Here is a 20,255-nt window from a genome sequence, read left to right on the forward strand (position 1 = left end):
AAAGGCTCCGAAAGTGCACCAAGTACGTGCAAATGTCCACCTTTGACGTAGCGCTGAAATAAAATACCATGAAAAGAGTTTGGTCTGAAGCCTTAAACAGTCAACACCGTATCTGTCAGGAAATTATCAGTTCATCAGCTCAGCGCGTACCTCACTAGTGTCATCTAAGGAGACAAATCTGTGGTTTACCGAAACAGGTATGTCTTTTAAAGTTAAAAGGTTGAAAAAGGAGCTGATAGCTTCAGCGTTCATTGTGGTCTTGTTCCACTGCAACATCAGTATGCGCTGAGACACAGAGAAGCAGTAGACACTCACGCAGGCCCCCAGCAACCACTGGCTGCCCTTCACTGAGCGGTGCTTGGAGGACAGCATCCCGCTCCTCGAGCCCGGGGGGATGCTGCCTCCCAGGTCCTGAGCTCTCCTTTCTTCTCACTCCAGGCCATAAACACCCACGGAATATTTCTTTCCGCACCGGTCTATCCCCAGAGCCGCAGCTATTAAAGACAACCTAGAGCAGGAGGGTTTCCTCCAGCAAAGGAGCGCGCTGTGGGGTGCAGACCACAACCAAACTCAATATCCCCAATATGTTGTTCCCCCTGTCCATACATATCCTGGTACATATATGCTTCGGTGGATTTCCCTAAGTGCCTGCTTGCAAAAGACATTTTGCACTTAAAAAAAAACCCACCCAACAACCTCAAAGCCAAGCCCGTGCACCCTGATGTGGTTCAGCACCCTGATGTGGTCCAGCACCCTGATGTGGTCCAGCACCCTGACCCACACCCATGCTCGCAGTCAGCAGCTCCAGCAAACACATCTGCTGACCCACTCTGATGCCAGCAGCGGTGGGACACGGACAGGGACGTCCCTTCCCCGTGTCTCCGCAGGTGCCTGCACTGGCAGCTCCAGGGACCTGCTGGCTGGGGGGCTCCTGGCACCCCCAACCCCAGCTGGGAGGCTTGGGCTGACGGATCCTGCTGTTGACGTCGGGGCTGAAGGCCGTAAAGCCGGGACTTCTCCAGCCTTCCCGGCTTGCTACAGCCACTGCCCCTGCGACCAAACAGCCCCTCAGCCACCAGCATCCCCACAGGATCCCACCAGATAACCACTCCCGACCCCGCCACCGCTTTGGTGGCAATTCCCCGGCACCAATCAATCAGCACTCGGAGAAGCGGCGATTTTTGCTGCCATAACCGAGATGTGGCACTGACCCCTAGTGACAAGCTCCTGCCCCGATGCTGCACAAGAGAAGGGTTGGGATCGCAAAAAAAAAAGGGATGTGTGGCCAAGAAGAGCGGGGATGAGGGAACGCTCCTCGTCTTGCTCAAACCCTGCTGAAGGAAGGGATCCTCCTGCTGCGGGGCTCGGCGGGCTGGGGGAGCGTTCTCCTAAGGGTGCAGCCACCCCAGCCCAGGACACCAGCCCCTCCACTCACCACGCTGCGCCCAAGACCGATGCAGACGGGCTGCACTTGAGATATAGAATTTATTGAAGACATCAGCGACAAGCCCAAATATCGCGCTTCACCTGCGCCGAGTGGGAGAGCGATGCTGGAAGGGCAGCGGTGGAGTCATCAGGGACAGGATGGGAAACGATCGACGTTCAGCTCGTAGAGCCCGGCAGCGTAACGACCTTATACAGCAGAGGAATGACGGGAACTCGTGGAGCATCTGCTCGCGCCCTGACCTACTCCTTCCCTTGGGAATACTCAGCTGCATGGCAGGCTCTGCTCGGTGTGCTACAGTTTATTACTTTAAATACATACATTTTGGCTCTAAGCCTGTCATTAAGTCCAAAAATGGTGTTTCAATTAAGGGCTTCAAGGAGAGCCCAGGACTAATGGTCTATTTCTGGGCATCTCAAAATAATCCTAACCATGTGGGCTGCTGGCCGGATGAGAAATATAGACTTTACAATGCTCTCAGCAGCTCCTTACCATCAATTTTTCACCTCCCCAGTAACTTCAGAGCCATAAAGAGGAGGATCCGACCCTCCTGGAATATCTCAGCGGTGGTGTGGAAGGGAGCAGACGTTTATCGAAGCGGGGTGGGAAGATTGTCGCAGTATGGGTGGGATTAGACACAGCTTCCCTCCAAACACACGGCTCTCCCCAGCCCACATCCCACGCTAGCCTGCAGGCTCGGGTGGTCCAGCAAGGAACAACAGACTTTTTGCTGTCCCCAGGAGGTGGGCAGAGGCTGGAAAGCCACTTCCCCAAGCCCTGTATCTCTCTATGGATGTGAGGCAGCTCCATCCCACCTCGGAAGGGTCTGGCCCCAGCACTGCCAGCCTTACCCTTCGTCTCCCTCCCCTCGTTTCCAAAGCGCTGGGCTTTCTGCAGACTTTGCTCTCCCCAGCTCAGGAGGCACCAACCTCGCTGCTGTCATGGACAGCAAAGAAAAATCGAGGCTGCAAATAACCCCCTGGGCTTATAACCAAGAAAATGCCAGCGTTGAGCAAAGCCATCTCCCAACCTGCCTGCCCTTGGGATTTTCTGGCAGATTTTTGTCCCAGCTATTCACGGCTGTTGCGATGACCTGAGCTCTGGCCTTCGTAATAAAACTGCTTTAACCAAATACTCTTCTTAGGCCCAATAGGATGAAGGTGCTCACGAATTCGGTTCACAAGGCAGGTGTAAACACAAGCGGGTGCCAGTTTAAGCAGCCCTGCAGCGGGTGGCACGCTTGCACCGTGCTCCACAGGGTTACGGCGCGGATGCAACGGCTTTTGGAGAGCGGGGCTTGCCAACACGCATTGGTAGAGCTGCTACTGCAACTGGGCGGGGGGGGGGGAGAGAAATATGCTTTTTATCCTGCAATCACTCAGCCCTTCCTGCTCGGGAGGCAACCGCAGCACCTCTACGAGACACAGAAACCGTAGAGCCGGGCTGCGCCGATGCGACTCTGCCAGCGTAGCTCGTCGTGTGAGTTCAACCCCGTCTCTCCCCCCAGCGATGGGGTGGGCTGAGCTCCCTCGCAGCAACCTCCCTGCAGGTCCGCTCTCCCCGCTGGCTTGTGAAATTCCATCCCAACAGCAAGGTCAAGGCCAAGGTGCGGGATGTACGGACACGCTTGCGGCATGAGAAACCACAGCCACCGCAGAACGGCCAAGGCGCGCTGCAGCAGGGAGCTCCCGTGGAGGGGCTGGTTTATCCCTTCACCATTTCGTTCACAGCTAAAAGCGCTTCTCTCCTTGGTGTAAAGGCTCAGGGAGAGCTAGGAAAGCAAGAGGGTTTTCTGGGCACCACCCTACATCTTTCACTGCCCCGGGCAGGGGGATGCTCAGAGCTCGCTGTGTCTCTTGCTCTGCTTCTCCCTTGCTGCCAGCCTCGGGGCTGTCCCCCGCAGGTCCCGCCCAGGGGACCCGACTTTCTCTGCCTTGGTCTCCTGGGATGGCTCTTCCCGGACGGCGGTGTCCCCTCCTGGGCTTTCGGGCAGGCGCCGCTCCGGCGTGTCCCCGTGGCGGTGGGAGGTGTGGAAGGAGAGCTCGGGCGCAGCCATATCCATCATCTGGAGGAAGTCATAAGCAGGGAGAGGTGGCTTCCAGTCTTCCTCAGACAAGATACCTGAGAAGCAAACACAGTCCCACGTCAGCAAGTTAAGAGTCACGCAGCCCCACTCCACGGACACTTCCCTTTCGAAGGAATTTCGGCTTTTCTTTTTGCTCTTCCAGTGAACACAACATTCAAGATCACCGTCTTTCCTGCAAAACTAAGATCACCACCCAAATTAAACACCCAGGGGTGCATTAGTATTTACTGGAGCTGGCCAAGGCTCCGCTCCCCGAAAGCTGTGGAGGTCCCTCTGTCCTCAGACACCCCCACTGGGAAAAGTCACACTCAGGGTCTGTCCACCCATGGGGGGATGTTCCGTTTGGGTCTCAGACAACGGCGTTAATGACTGTGCATTACTGAGACACCATTAGGAGTGAGAGGACTGCTGTCTGTACGAGGAGGAAGCGATCCCATTACACGAGGATGCTCTTTAGTTTATGCTTTTAAGACTAATCACGGGGTTCATGGCACTTAAAAGCCTGAGGAAGGAGGCTGTGACGACTGGCGCAGCCCTGGGCCGTGCAGGGAGCTGCTCAGCCATCAGCTCACCCCTCCGACAACCCTGAAAATGAAGATCCCTCCCTAAGGACCTACACGACAGCCAGGTGCCTTTGGCAGCGGCAATGGAAGGACGTGGGGGAGGATGGCTGGCTCACGGGGTTCTCCCAGCAATAACTGGGTCAGAAATGGTGGCTTCAGCTCCAGCAAGAGCCCACACATCCTGCCCCACCACGCTTTTGGAAACACTTGCTTTGAAAGGCTCATTTTAAAATTCACAAGGATCAAGTGGAGTCACGGCTTCGCCTTTCCAGAGCCTGGAGCAGGCTGGCAGCCGGCAATTCCCAAGATCCCTGTAGCATCCCATGGCTACACATAAGACGTGAGGAAGGCACATCTGTGCTCCCCTCCTCCAAGGCTTCAGCAGGCTGATCAAGGCAGGAGGGATGCTGTGAAAAGCTTCACAGTACAAGCCAACCCTTTATGTCCCAAAAAACACTGCCAAACACTGTCTTCCTTATCCTCTCCCATCCAAAAAACTGCTGGAAGGTGCCTAAAGAGCAGCTATTTCTTATCCTGACAACTGGGAGTCAGGAGATTTTTTTATTAGCAAGCTGTGTTTCAGGAGGTCTGTTCGCAGCAACCGGAGAGCACAGGTTTGGGCATTATTGTGGGGCAGAGGTGGCAATTCAGGACCGTTCACGCTTGTCTCTGAACACTAAACAGTCCCGAAGCAAACTCGTGAGTGCGGGTATTCTCTTCTGGCCGGACTTTTTGTACTTCTCCAGCTCAAACTAACATCGCTCTAGTTTTTCCACCATTAAATTCCAGGGCAGACAATTTACTGCATGTAGCATCTTCTCATAAACAGACCCGAGCTAACAGTGCATGCTTAGGAACGTTACAAACCCGTGCCCACTTACTGCTGGGAATCTCCAGTCCTGCTTTTAGCTTCTCCAGCCAAGACAAGATGTTCATCTCAGTGATGGACTGCTCCGATGGGAACCTGAATACCTGACCCCCGGCGTGAAGGTCCACCCAGATGAGAACAGGCAGCGAAGGCACGGCGGCAAAGTACGCCTTCAGCACCCCGCGTCCCACCGGAGTCTTCCTCCTGTCGGGAAGAAGAGATTCAACTCGCTTACCAGCGGTTTGGCAGCACCACGGGGCTGAGAGCCAAGCGAGCACCAAAGCCCTTGGGCCACATCCAGCAAAGCACACGGTTTTGCCTCCGGGACAGCTGTAGAAGCTCACGGAGCTATTTAGAAGCTCAACGCCTTAAGCACCTCATTGGGGTCCAACGGAGAGGGAGCGGAGAGCAGATCAGATGGGTAAAGAAATCCTTGGGCAGGAGGAGCTGGGGCAAACCCTGTAGGAGGGTGTGAAATGTTCTCCACTGTCAGTTTTTAAGAAGAGGTGAGACAGGAGCAGGACAGGTCCTGCAGCCCCCCACGGCGAGCCCCTGTTTGCAGGGAGAGCTACCAGCACCCTCCAGCCCACCCGGAGCCATCGCTCCGTGGCTGCAGCAAGTCCAAAGGGGATGGGAAGGCAGGAGCTGAGGCAGAGGGTGGGGGGCTGCTGGGGGCTTGCTCCCAGCCCGAGGAGCTGGGATGGAGACTTCTCCAAGCGATACATAGCCAAAAAAAAAAGGACATCAAGATGGAGGGACAGCAAGCCCACGAAGCCGCTGAGTCCTTCCCGCACTATTTTCAGGCTGAGAGTAATTCTTGAGGCCTGAGCTGGCTCTCGTTGTGGGAATGAGATCTTCTTTCTAGGACTGTGAGACACTTTCCAAGCCTATGGCCACATTCGGCCCTTTTTTTGTGGCAATGCCCTCTTGCTCTGACAAAGGACAGCTCTTTCTTTCTCAGGAAGAGAGAGCAAAGACAGATGTGTAGGTGGGGAAGTTCCAGGGGCTCTCGTTTCTTGTGCATTACTGGCAAACAAATCGTCTTCTCTTTGAAAACATGTACATTCCCCGTTAGCTAAACTTCAGCCCACGCTGCGAGGCGCTTCCCAGACTTCAAAGCACATTATGATTAAGACAGTGAGGTGTCTCTGGGCTTGGGCAAAACAAACAGAGGCTAAAAAACTGAAAACCCAACTAGGAAGAGGAGGATTCAAAAAAAAAAAAAAAATCCCCTCTCCTACAACTTTCTACTTCTTCGCTCCCGGATTCATTTTGGTTTTCGAATATTTTTTAAGTTGGTCTTATGGGGCTTCCTCTGGCTGTCCCTTCTTCTGAAAACTTACTTTCCCCCAGTCAACAATCAGTAATTGCCCTGCCATGTTGCCCTCAAATTACCAGTGGGAAAATCACCATAAGACACTCCAGGAGGGCAAATTGACTTTTTTCTCCCACAGGCAACAAAAATACAAATAACACCAGAGCCAGGGTTGAGCTCCTATGTGATATCTTCGAGAACATTTTACTCTACTGAAAACTATTTCTGCAATCAATTACACATTTACTAATTTTACGTTGTCGTGTAATTTTGCAGCTGCCCAGAACACATACTGAATCATTGCTAAATGATTTGAACTCACGATGACTTCAGACCGAATAATCCCATTACCAGCCAGATAGTGTTTTCAGTAATTGCAGGCTCAGATTTTCGTGCCCTGAAATGCTAAGTACGAGCTAACAGAAAGAAGTAAAGAGGTTTTTACACACTCACAGGTTCAACCAGCAAGCCACAAACACTTGCTGGGGTGCTCCTTTCGCCAGCTTCAGCATTTCCTCACTTTCCATTTGACTGATGTCACCATCGCTGAACAAGATGAGGAAGGGCTTTCTGAGTTGCAAGTAGCGGGGCAGATTTTGCACGGTGATTTCTGGCTGCAAGACATCAAAACAAGAAGTTGGGGTTTAGGGAGAGGAGAGAACAGGACAAAACTAGACTTTCTGGCCTTAGGGGAGGGGTGCAGGGGCTAAGCCAGGCTGTGGGGTCCCTGCCGAACGCGAGGAGCTCGGAAACAAGCGTGGGTGGTGGGACCTTGGTGCATGTTGGAGATGTCTACGCCCGACCGTGCCCATCAGAAGCGGAGTCCGTGTGAGCAGCGGTGCGCTCTGAGACGAAGGGGTGTGAGCAGAGAAGGCAGAAGCGAGGTCCGCTCAGCCCAGCTCCACGTGTTACGGCTCGAACCCGTCTCGGAAAGGCACGTGCAGGAGCAGACCCTGCGAGAGGCCAAGCCACCAACGGCAGCGGGTCTGTGACTACGAGCTCAAGCCAGGCCATCGACTCCCAGGGCCTCCTCCCATGAGACCACACAGCAAACAGCGCATTTCTGTCCAGACTGTCTGATCCAAGCCATAAAACTTAAAAAACAAACGGAACTCAGCACGATAGCAATAATGAGCAAACAACTTTATTTTGCACAGCTCCGACGCTACCATCAGTGCTTCTGCACAATGGAAAAAGGACATTTTCTTTTTTCTCTTACTTACAAAAACGTCCAGCAATTCGTATCTGATCATCTGCACCACGTCCTGCATGCTCAGTTTGGACAAAGCGATGCCTTCCACGCTCCGACCTCCACTCCTGGCAAGGAGGAGGGCCGGGGGAGACACGGCGTATTTACGGGATCTGAAAAAAGAGGGATGGTAACAGGAACGGGCCAGGGGATTTGGCACACACCCTATCTCCTGCACGCAGGGCTGGCGGCCTCAAGGTGAAAAGTGGGGACAGAGACATCAAGGCACAGGCACCTGCAAAGAGGAGAAGGGTCACATTCCCCATCGCTCCCTCTCCAGCCTCTGCACAGTCTTGATTTGATGGGGAGAGACGGGGCTGACGTGTTGCCTCGTCCCCTTCTGAAACAAGCACTTACCCAGCTCGCACCAGACGCTAAATACATACACGCACAAACCCAGCAACTCCTTCTGCCAGAAGATATCAGCGGCTAAATAACAGGAAAAATCCAAACCCCCACCATTTAAATTATTTGCTGGCGCTTCTCTTTCATTTTCACACCTAAGGTTCGGTGGTGCAAATACCCACCCAGTGCTTAACTCTGCCTCCCAAGCCAAGGCAAAGGGAAGGTCTTCGACTCCAACCGAAAGACACAAACAAGGCTCCAGGAGAACTGATTTTTGGCTTGGGGAACACGGGCAATTTTGCTGAAGCCCAGCCCCGTGTTAGAGCAACACGCACCGCCTGCACACACAGACTCTTGGTGGAGAAGCCAGCTCATCCTTGGTGCCCCAATGCTCTTCAGGGTTCAAGGGTATTTAAAGAAAAGCTGAGAAGGTGGAAAGACCAAAAATAGGAGAAGTCTGAGCAATGAAAAGGCAGGGGGTAAACCAAGATGCGAGAGCAGTTTTCTGGAAGCTGGAGGAACTTCAGTCCTGAAGCCTCCAGACGTCAGTGCCCAGAGGAAGGGTGCGACGGAGGAAGTCAGCTGCCTCAGCAGTTTTTTGGGGGGTGTCTGTAGTCTATTTTTCAAAGGCTGCTGGTAATTTTTCAAAAGCTGTGACAGCAGAATTGCTGGGGAAGTGAGTGAGGTGTAAGGACATTTTGGGTTGTGGAGGTGGGGAGGTGGAAAGCCTTTGATTTCCTTTTCAAAAGTAATCTGTTGGGTTTTTTTTTTTCTCCATATGAGAAAGGTGCAACAGAGGCTCAGCCTACTGAAAAGGCAGCTCGTAGAAAAGTCATGTTGCAACCCACTGCACTTCCCTCCGTGGTTTGCTCAGGCAAACTCAGTTTGGACAATTATTTTAGCAGCTCTGAACGGGATGGAGATTGGTTCCAATTCGCTTTAAAAATCTCAGTGTTTGGTGTTTAAGGCCATCCATGACAAAGCAAGGGGAGGGAACTGCAGGTAACACATTTCCACGATGTTCAGCTCATACGTAGGCCTCTCATTTCCCCCATCTCAGCACTTACCTGCCTGGAAATAATAAACTCACTGCAAATTTCTAAGGGGCACCCCAGATCTGCGATGATGTCTTGATAAAGGGCAGCAGTAATGAATGACCGTGGACTTTCCTGAGGCCTTCAAATGTAGTGAATCCTGCTGCTAAACTGCTCTTGGATTTATCTGAGCCACTTCAGTTTCATTCATTTTGCAGTATCCTCTGCTTTTTTAAAATTTATCTTTGTAAATCCAGCCCTGAGCTAAGCTTTCCCCTTTCTGCCCAGACTCCCGAGCTCCACCAGTCAAGGAAGTTGAGTTTTGCACTTCTGATCGCGGCTGGGAATCCTCTGATCTGTTAGGAAGGTCTTTAACTTTCCTCTCTGTTGTTTTTCAAATTAACCTGTATTTGCGATCAAGTAAGCATGGTAAAACCCTAGAAAATGTTTAAATTCAGGGATTTTGAACTACTCAAATTTCCACAGGCCTTAAAGAGACTCTGGCTTGACTTCTCAGAGGCAGTAAGGACTCTTGCTCCTATGTCCAAGTACATCAACTTGTTCAGCAGCCTTTGATAAGGAAGTTTCTTAAATACTGCCAGAAAAACAACAAATTCACCATCGAATAGCTAGAGTCTACCCTGAAATCACTTCTCATCTTCCTGGTACCGAGTGGTCTTATTGTTGCTTATGACAGCTTTCAATTTACACAGCAGGGGCATTCGATGGGTAATCTGAGACTTGCATTTAAACCAGAAACATCTGCAAACAAATACTTGGCAGGAATCAATGACATCTAAATATTTGAGAAATAAATTATTACTTCATTCAAAGCATTTCTTCCTTAACACCTTTTTTTTTTTCACTAGTGACCAACCGAGCAGGTGTTTGCAGAGCAAACAGTTTTGCTACCAACATTCTTTGTGTATTTTGTATACCTTTTTCTCTTGGAAGAAGGGACTCAGCTTTCCATGACCTGGGAGCCACAAACATTTCCTCCTTGAGCATTTAGCAGAAGAATAGCTTTTCTTTTAAGAAGGGAAGTGAGCCTGGCTCTTGCATAAGGAATTCCTGTAAGTGTTTACTTTCTGCTTACAGTTGAGAAGACGACCAGCTACAGTAGCTTCACCCACAAATCACAGCCAAAATCCAAACTTGGCAGAATGAGTATCAATATAAGCTGTATTAACTATTCCAACTAAACAGGAGCAGGGGGTTGGAGGTGTGTTCTTGCGTGTGCCATTGCTGAGAGAACACAGGCTTTTTCTGCCGGGATCTTGTTTTGTAAGATCACCCTGCCCTCCTTTGCTTTTCTTCCTTCGATCAACTGGGCTGAGATCCTTAAGGGAGAAAAGTCTTTTAGCTTGGAGGAGGGTCAGGTTTTTCACCCTGATGCTGCTGGTTGTGATTTCTGGACCTGCCATCGCCCACGGCTCTCCCACCCCAGCACTGAACAAGCCTGGCACCGCCTCGCTTCTCAGACCCAACCACGGCTGGTGCTTTGAGCACAGTTTGGTTAACAGAGATGTACTTGCAGTTTTATTCCCCCGGCAGACCACAAAGACGCCCGTGTCTCACCAGACACGCGAGGGATGCGTTGCATCTGTAAGAAACTAATGAAAATAATTCACTGCTGCATTACTGGCTGTTAAACCCACACCTGGAAAACAGGCCGAGGACCTCCTGGGATTTTTAACTCTGCCTTGATAGCTGATCCCCTGATGGAAATAAGATGCCAGGAGTAGCTGAAAATTCCTCCTGGATCTAGCTGCGTAGGCACTGAAGCATCTCTCACAGTCTAATCCAAAGCACTTTGCCCTTTGCTGGGACGAGTCTTAATGACACAGTTAAGTGCATGGACTGATACACGCTCAGATCCCATTAGCTCCAATTTGGCTTACATTTAGGGTGGCAACTGATGCTCTTCTTCAGTCAGGAACTGACCAAAAAAGCCTTGACTTCACCTTCACCATATGGGCAGGAGGAAGGCTGCTCTATTTTTCCAGCGCTTTTCCTCCAGAAAGAGGATGCGCCTTCCCACAGCTCTGTCTGGGAATGGTGGCAACGGCTTTCTCTTGCCAAGGGGAGGGAAATGGGTGGGCACATCTTTCAAGAAAAAAAAAGATCCATGGTAAGATTAACTGTTGAAAAGATAGAGGCAGGTTCTTCCCCACCCTTGGCAGCTGCAAACATCTCATAGCCAGAGGCAAGTACCCACCGGGGAGCTGGGTGAGACCAAAGGGGATTAATGCCTTTCACAGTGCTGCAGAAAGGCCCTCTGCTCCACATCAAGGCAGCTCCTGGGAAAGACAGCATTTATTCCAGGGCTTTCAAACCATTTTCCAGCACCCAGCCACGATGCCCACTCCACCACTAGCCAAGAAAGCCTGTAAGCAGTCACAAGCAGCCTCTCTTTTGGCTGCTCTTGGCAACTGAGGGCAACCATCAGAGCAAGACTCACATTTACACCCCTGGCTTTGCAGCAATCCCCTTACACTCCCCTTCCCCATCCCCACCTCAGCAGGCACTTTCCCAGCATCAGGGCAGGGAAGAAGAGATGAGAAAGTGAAAGGGACCGCAGAAAGAGGAAGACCAGTAACAATTCATCACTTCTTCCTGATAGAAAGAGAAAGGCAGAATTGTTTTTCCTTCCTCACACGCTGATCCTAGCTAGAGGGTATCATTTTCCCAGCCTGTTTTTTCCCTCCATAAAAGTCTGGTCCTGTTTGCACGAGGAACCCAACAGATGCATGAGGGGCTGGCAGGGCCAGAGGACTGAAAACACCCAGAGTGATCTCGAACTGCAACAGGGCTAAATGAGTTGCCCATGGACAGGTTGTAAATTGGCGGCAGAGCCAGGGCTACATCTCCCTTTGGCTGAGTCCTGACCAGTCTCCCTACAGGTCTAAGTCACTTGTAGCTGCTTAGAGCTGCTGCTAAACACTCAGCATGGCCAGTGACACTTGCTCTAGGCATTGGCTTTCACTAAACAAAGATCAGTTTGAATTCTCCCCAGAGAAAAAGAGAAACAACTTACAAAGCCAAGGCATCATCTTCAAAATACATCCCCATCGTTACATGGCCACTTAAGATGTTTCCTGCCTCTTCAAAAGCTTCCCTGGCTGTAAAAAAGACAAAGATACAAAAAAAAACAATAGAAGGAGAAGTACCAGCTTCCTCCTGGAAACCCAAATCGCTGTCTGCGTACATAACACCCTCCCACAGCAAACCATCACTTGGGAACAAAACTACGACTAGAGGCTCATGAGAAATGGATGCGTCCCATGGCCGCAGGCTATGGGAGGAGGAGTTGGCAGAAGGGAAGTTCCCATTATGAGAACAGTATCTGGTCTTTAGCCACCAGCACTGAGTTTCCAGGATCTGCACGACAGAGGCACCGATGGAAAATGAAGTGTCTTTAAGGACTTGAAGTCCATAAGTCTTCCTAGAAACAGGAGGCCAACTGTAAGTCTAAAGAGAAATGTTACAAATCCCAGTGACCTTTTGGAAATGAGTGATGGCGGCTTAACTGGAGTAGTGCTAAGTGCCCAACCAACCTCTCCCCCAAGCGTCTTTTGGTTTTATCCAGTTCCTCAGAGCAGGCGGGGTCTGTTACGGGCACCCAGCTAAGATAGGGAAGGTCAAAAAGCTAAATGCCTTGCAGACACAGCGTGCTCCACCGCTTTGTGCAGCTGCAAAGAGAGGGCAGCACCTCCACCATCGCTGCTCAGCATAAACCCAAGGGCAGCAGCTGCTGGGGTCCACCACTCGCCTTACTGAGACAGCAAGGTCAGGTAGAAGATGGGGAGGAAAGGCCCAGGTTGCTCTGGAACCACAAGGCCCCATAGCTTTCTTGATCCATCACAGCTGAATCTATCTGCGCGGAGAGACTGAGAGCAGGGCCCCGAAACGAAGCTGCCTCCAGAGTTGGTTTATGCCTTTATAAAACATCCTCAGGTTTAGGCAGCTGGATCCCACGGGAGGGACGAGCTTTGTGAGAACATGCAAGGCATAGCGCATGAGCTTGTAAAACACAGCTATAGATCAGAGATCAAACCCGCTGCTGCCAACGGTAGGGTGAAAACAGGGCAGATTTCAACACCGCCACCCCTCCCCCCTCTGGATTGAGCAATTGAAAGCAACAAAAAAGGCTCTTTCAACTTAAGGAGCGTGAGGAAAGACACTCTTTGGAGAAGTCAGGTTTTCCCAAGAGTTAAGGTTACATCTCAGATACAGCCATGATATTTGTTGCTTTATAACTTAACACCTCATTCAGATACTATTTAGTGTTCCTCATAATGTTCACCGTCATATCACAACTGGCCTGCCCAAGCTCTTGGGACCGGTGACTCAGACCTCAGTAGAGTGAGGCTGGCTCACAACTGGTCACTTTTTGGTTCTTTGCCCCCTCAAAGCCGTATTTTCCATTGTGTTCCCCTGGAACCACAGGGACCACAAATTTTACACTATTTTCCTTTCAAATGGAAGCTTAGATCCTTAAAGGAGTGGCTCGTTGAGGGTTCAGACATTGTAGGAAACAACAAAGCTGGTGACGCAGCTTGGCTGGTTCATCTTGTGATATAGAGAAACCACCGCTGGATGGTTTTGATGTTGGTTTTCAGCAATTTGGGTTTCGGTCACTTGATTTTATCAGTGATGAGAGAAAAGTAACCCATAGGACCAGCTGATAAGGATCATCAAGAACTGCATCAAGAAACCCTTTGTGAACTTGTCCTTGCCCCAGCTACTGGAGAAAAGGCCACGGAGCAGACCGTGAGCATCTCATAAGGCACTAAAGGACAGAGCCTGGCGTGGAAAGAGCAGGCTCACATCCAAACTTCCTCAGGAGATCACTTCTCCAGGCATTTAACTTTAAACACCCACTTGAGACATAAGCCCGTGTTGAAGTGCTGCCCTGGAGCAGCCCTGGCTGCAGGAATTCTCTTCTAAATCAGGACAACCTCCAGCAGAGTTTGGGCTTACTCCTTTCATCAGGGTCATTCCTGATGAGATTTTCCCTCCCTATCACACTTGTAAATTCTTCTGTATTTTGGGGATGGTGCCAGACCCGCAGTCACGCACCAGCCTTTATTTCTCAACAGCTCACAGCAACTGTCTCTTAGCTCTGTGCAAGAAACCCTCTAAATCCATACAGCTCCACTACAGACATGAAGCACTTCTAAAGTGCTCTGCCAACTGGACACTCACCAGTCTATGGGGCCGGATTAAATCTACCCAAGAGTGCTGAGGGAGCTGGCCGAGGAACTTGTCAAGCCACTCTCCACCATTTAACAGGAGAGGTCCTGGAAGACTGGAGGCTTGCCAACATGACGCCCATCTACAAGAAGGGCTGGAAGGAGGATCCAGGGAACTACAGGCCCATCAGCCTGACCTCGGTGCCGGGGAAGATCATGGAGTGCTTCATCTTGGGTGTGCTCACATGGCAGGTACAGGACATCCAGGGAATCAGGCCCAGAAAGCATGAGTTCATCAAAGACAGGTCCTGTTTGATCAACCTGTTCTTCTATGACCAGGTGACCTGCCTAGTGGATGAAAGAAAAGCTGTGGATGTCATTTACCTGGACTTCAGTAAGGCATTTGTCACAGTCTCCCACAGCATCCTACTGGACAAGCTGGTGGCTCATGGCCTAGACAGGTGTGCTCTTCGCTGGGTTAGAAACTGGCTGGACGGCCGAGCCCAGAGAGTGGTGGGGAATGGAGTTCAATCCAGTTGGCGACCAGTCACAAGTGGTGTCCCCCAGGGCTCAGTATTGGGGCCAGTTCTGTTTAATGTCTTTGTCAGTGACCTGGATGAGAGGATCGAGTGCTCCCTCAGTGAGTTTGCAGAGGACACTCAATTGGGTGGGAGGGTTGATCTGCTCGAGGGTAGGAGGCTCTGCAGAGGGACCTGGCCAGGCTGGATCGATGGGCTGAGGCCAGTGCTGTGAGGCTGAACAAGGCCAAGGGCTGGGTCCTGCACTGGGGTCACACCAACCCCACGCAGCGCTGCAGGCTGGGGATGAGGGGCTGGAAAGGTGCCCGGCGGGAAAGGACCTGGGGGTGCTGGTCGGCAGTGAGCTGGACATGAGCCAGCAGTGTGCCCAGGTGGGCAAGGTGGCCAACAGCATCCTGGCCTGTATCAGCCATGGTGTGGCCAGCAGGAGCAGGGAGGTGATCGTGCCCCTGTACTGGGCACTGGTGAGGCCGCCCCTCGAATGGTGGGTGCAGTTTTGGGCCCCTCACTGCAAGACGGACATGGAGGTGCTGGAGCGTGTCCAGAGAAGGGCAGCGAAGCTGGTGAGGGGTCTGGAGAACAGATCTGTGAGGAGCAGCTGAGGGAACTGGGGGTGTTCAGCCTGGAGAAGAGGAGGCTGAGGGGAGACCTGATCGCTCTGCAACTGCCTGAAAGGAGGTTGTGGTGAGGCCGGTGATGGTCTCTTCTCCCAAGTAACTAATGACAGGACAAGAGGTAAAGGCCTCAAGCTGTGCCAGGGGAGATTTAGATTGGATATTAGGAAAAATTCCTTTACTGAAAGAGTGCTCAGACATTGGAACAGGCTGCCCAGGGAGGTGGCGGAGTCATCATCCCTGGAGGTGTTCAAAAAGTGTATAGATGTGGTGCTTAGGGACATGGTTTCGTGGTGGGCTTGGTAGCATTAGGGTAATGGTTGGACCTGATGATCTTAAAGGTCTTTTCCAACCACAATGATTCTATAATTCTAAAGAAGTTATTTAAATATTTCCTAGAAAACTAGTCCCCCTGAGACCACTGTCTTAATTCCCTGCAGAGCCTGATCATGTGCTGCAGCACATGCCTCGGGCCGGAATCCCAGCTGCCTCCCAGGACAGCTGCTGTGAATTGCACAAGCCCAGCTTCACTCCAGGATCTGGGAACAAGAGGGAATAAAACTGCCAGATGAGGAAGTGTCTACAGCTCCTGCGGAGTTTTTGGAGGCAGGATCTGAGCATCACCCCTTATCCCTCTAGCAGAAGGCACTTCATGAAACCATCCTCTCCAGCAGCACCTGGAGCATCTTTGCATGCTTTCTTCACTTGGTTTACATGGATGCTGGCAAGCCCTACTGTGGTACCAGAGCTTTGCAGAACAAAGGCGTATTTTTAAACATTTACTGCACAGTTCAGAGTCTTACTTCCAAGTACGCTTCCATTTTCTGCAGAGCAAAATAATTTCTCTCCTATAAGTTCTCCAAGTTTCCAGGAAAATGCTCATTCACTGCCCTACACCATTCAGCTCTTTGTAATAAATTTTAGTTATGATTTTTCTGACAAGCCTCTTCTAGCTCAGACCCACTGAAGGGCTTCTTAACATAGTTGTGACGCTAAAGGTTGGAAAAAAACCAGGGCTTTATTTAACTGGACATCTCATTGCGCTGTTTCAGTTAACTAGAAATGACATGGTGCGTTGCTGGTTCAGGTTAGAGCAGGAATTCTTGCTGTGAGAAAATCATTGGAAATTCCAGATAAGTCTGCGGGGCTGATAAAAGCAGCAATGTGGTTTCCCCAACTCTGGCCTGGGTTTGGTGCCAGAACAGCTGGCTCCAGCCTTCTGCTCCCTTGGGTCATTCTGCACGACGCTCGAACACCCCGCAGGCTACAGCCTGTGAAAGCATCATGTATTTCGTCTCCCTGGGCATCTGCAGCTGAGTTACCCCAGACTGCAGATGCCATTCCAGATTGCAGGCTGAGTGTGCCCCAAGGGAAGAGGCAACCTTGCAGGCTCCACACAGAGCCATCTGGAAACCTCCAAGACTTGTTCGCAGGGAAGCAAATGAACAAAACTTCTAAATAGGAAAAAGTCTGAGCTCACACATCCCGCCAGGTTCCTTCCACGAACCCTCTCACCATGCCCATGTTATCCAAGGTCCTACCGCGGGGCTAATCCAGGCTCCACTACTGCAGAGAGTGGAATACGTGGAAGAGAGGAAAGATTTTGCAGCTCAGTTGATGAAAACCAGGGGAAAACGGACTAAAGGGGTTTGGAGATCAGTAAGATTTTCTGCTATATTTAACGGACCCTCCAGAAGAAGGCAGGCGTATTAGCTGCCAGCTGGCTTGATGAACGCAGCCCAGGTGTTTTCTGGTTGGTTCCAGACATTTTATTCCTCACTTCTGAGCACAGTGGATTCCCTCTGGACCATTTCGTGTGAGAAAGTAGCTTGGTTTGCATTTAACCGAAGTTTACAGGCACCACGGAGGTTCAAAATGAAAAGTAGTCTGAAATTTTCATCTTAAGAAAGATCAGAAAAGTCTCTTTTCTTTAATGCAGTAAGTCCCAGTGGTAGCTGGTAACTGAGAGACCGTGGGGTCGGAAGGTCCACTGCAGATTTGACTGAAGCATGACACGATACTCCCTTTCCAGACTGACTTCATTCCCTCTCCCTTGCTGTCATGTATGATTGTCACATGAAAAATCACCGTAGCTCTCGGGTCAATTTTCGCATCTTTCAGAAAGGCTGTGGAAACCCAGTGGATCCTGGACCACAGCTATAGCACGCAACGAAAGCTACTGGAGCAGCATCTGAGTGACTAACGGCAACCTCTGCAGCAGGCAGGGGAGGGAGAGCGTGACTCTTCCAAGGTGCAGCCACTGGCCAGGACTATACTGACCGAGACTACAAAGCGAGACAAATTCAAACAAGTTTGGAACACTCCTTCCAGCAACTTTGCTTAACCTTTCTAGCTGATGTCCACCACTCCGGGGGCTGTGCCCACCTATTTCACAGTCCACAAGTGGATTTCAGTGAGTTATTCCCATTTCATTCCTTTTGATGTAAGAAATTTGTATTTCGCCTTATTGCTGCTTTGCTTTGTTTTTTTTTTTTTTTTAAAAAAAAAAAGGTTTTGAATTGGGTGTTGGTTGCAAGGAGTGGGCCTACCACATTTGCAGGAGGAGGAGCCAGCACGATAACTATCAATCCAATAGTGGAAAAGGGCTTTCTTTAGGAAAGAATATGCTGTGACACGTTGTAAATGGACTACAAGAGGAGGACGGATCTGGGCTTGTTCAGTCAGAGGCTAAGAAGGGATTTAATGGCAGCCTAAAACCACTTTGAAGGGGACTCAGAAAGGGGATAGGGCCAAAATCCTCTTGGTAAGGGGCAGAAAATACAACAGGGACGACAGGCACAAACCATGGCTTGGTACGTTCAGATTGGATATCTGCAAAAACGGCTTTGCAGACAGGTCACCCGGGGCTCTGCTGCACCAGGCACCAAGCACCGTGTCTCAGTCTCTCGTGGGGCTTTCAGATGCTGCCACACTGGGTGTGTAGCTGAGTGTCCTCTGAGCCTTCGGTCCCACACTTGGAATCACCTGCTATCTTCTTCTTGCAAAAATGAAAAGGGTGGTGGCGGGCAGGCCGTGATGTGAGCAAAGACGCTTACAGAAAATGAAACACGGAGCAACTTCCAAACCTCTGGAATCACCCCTCCCCTATCAGGAACGAAGCTGAGTGCTTCACCCACAAATACCACACTAACCTTCACGCGTGGCTGTGCTAAATACTCCTAGAAGCGAAGTGTGGTGATAGGATGACAGCTCAGATGGAAACTCTCCTCTTAAATATCCTTCTGCTTCATCAATCGTGGCCAGCTTCAGAGGGCAGGCAACTCGGCTCCTACAGAAAGGCAGAGAAACAACGTGGGCTGCCGCCTTCTTCACTTCTGGGATGAAGAGACAAAAGGGCAACCTCAATCTGACAATGCCCCAACCCAATATGACAACCGTTCTGCCTCATTAGAGACAAAAATCAGTTGCCTAGGAAGGAAGGACAATGCCTAGTCACATAAAAGCACTGGAGCTGGTTATGGGGAAGAGAGAACAGCCCTGAGCCAAACTGGTTGCTCTGAGATCCTTGGGATCCCCATTAAAAATAACAGAGAAGGAACTCGAGCACAGAGAGACAGACAGTGGCAACAGACGGATGCACTGTCCAAGAACAGATGTTCCCTGACACTGAAAAGCACAAAAAGTTATTAAGTTAATTTCCAAACCAGGTCTACAATCAGATCTGACATTGTTTTTCCAAAAAAGAATTTCCATTACACAGGCCGTGAAGCATTCAGAACATCATCTAGCAGATGTGCCAGCCTTACTGTGTGGGGACTCATTAACAGACACTTACAGCATGATGAAGCTGGTCAGTTCTTCAGCTCCCCACATGCCATTGTACATCCGCGATCGCTCGCCCTTCTCGTAAATCTTGATGGTAGGAAACTGAGTGACATTCTCCTTTGTGCAAATGCCAGGCCAGTCCCAGCAGTTCACCCGAGACAGCAAAACCCCCTGAGTTCCTAAAGTGAAAACAAATACGTATAAACAATATGAAAATAAATTAAAAAAAAAAAAAGAAATGGTTGAAAAAGAGAGCTTTTGGTGATTTTCTTTAGATATTATCACATATATTTGTATTAACGCTGCCAGAACTCCTATTTGCTTTGGCACGCATCGCACAGGGCTGGATCCTAACACACAGCATGCACATGGAGCGAGCCCAGTTGGGCTATCGCTGAGAAGCTGCTGGACCGTTCCTGGAGTCAATCGCTGCTTTGTGTGGGCAGGATGTCAAAATCCAGCCCCGAATACACAATCCCTTTGACTACAGGCTATCTCCCTCCCAAAATCATTCATGCTTTACATTTTTGAGCATAATAGCAGCTATTTCCAGCCTGTGAATGCATTAAATACATCCGCAGGTATGGATTGATCCAAACAACAGACTAGGCAGAGAATAAACTCAGGGAAGTCGTAGGTTGCACTTCTCAGAAGGAAATTCCCAGAGACATTCACATCTGGCTGGTTACTCAAAGGAACACCATGAAACCCTGAGGCAACTGTCCGGGAACATAAAAGGCAGTAAGGAAAGGTACTGGAAATACCTTAGGAATAACGCCTAAAAAAACCTGATGCAGGGCCTCACTTACAGCAAAGAGGGAAGGTAAAGCTCGGCACGGAGGAGGCTGATGCATTCAAGGCTTTTTCATTTATGAAGGTGCCCAGTATTGAAAAGCGTCTGTTCTACCTAAAGCAATACACAAGGAGCAGTAAAAGGTCCCATAAACATGATAAATGCAATAGAAGCTGGCAGTCCGATGGCACTCACCCCATCCTACCTATGCAAGCTGCTCGTCTCCAAGCCACTAGCAGGCACCTTTAGGACCTTAACAAAGAGCCTGGGGTCTCACAGGTCAGGGAGAAGGAAAGGCACTTTGGGAATTACAGAGCAGTCAGTCCAACTCTGGTTCCCGGTACTAAAAAGCTTCTTACGGGTCTCACCAAAGCGATAAGCTCAAGGTGAGCAGTGAAACGACTGAAGGCTGGTTCCCTGCATG

General features: G+C 50.4%; 1 protein-coding gene across 1 annotated transcript in view; it reads right to left on the reverse strand.

The window, feature by feature from the left end:
• Window positions 1-2,889: 2,889 nt before the first annotated feature.
• TXNDC16 (thioredoxin domain containing 16) overlaps window positions 2,890-20,255 on the reverse strand; it is a 35,157-nt gene continuing 17,791 nt past the window's right edge. The window contains exons 13-19 of the mRNA XM_086462062.1: window positions 19,049-19,217; window positions 18,405-18,541; window positions 11,942-12,026; window positions 7,500-7,638; window positions 6,730-6,890; window positions 4,975-5,165; window positions 2,890-3,565 (exon numbers count right to left, since the gene is read on the reverse strand). Coding sequence (XP_086318188.1) covers window positions 3,282-3,565; window positions 4,975-5,165; window positions 6,730-6,890; window positions 7,500-7,638; window positions 11,942-12,026; window positions 18,405-18,541; window positions 19,049-19,217 — 1,166 coding nt within the window. The 3' untranslated portion in view covers window positions 2,890-3,281. The remainder of the gene's footprint in view (window positions 3,566-4,974; window positions 5,166-6,729; window positions 6,891-7,499; window positions 7,639-11,941; window positions 12,027-18,404; window positions 18,542-19,048; window positions 19,218-20,255) is intronic.

This window comes from Leptosomus discolor, chromosome 3 (genome assembly GCF_034619465.1).
Source record: "Leptosomus discolor isolate bLepDis1 chromosome 3, bLepDis1.hap2, whole genome shotgun sequence".
In the NCBI taxonomy this organism is placed as follows: domain Eukaryota; kingdom Metazoa; phylum Chordata; class Aves; order Leptosomiformes; family Leptosomidae; genus Leptosomus; species Leptosomus discolor.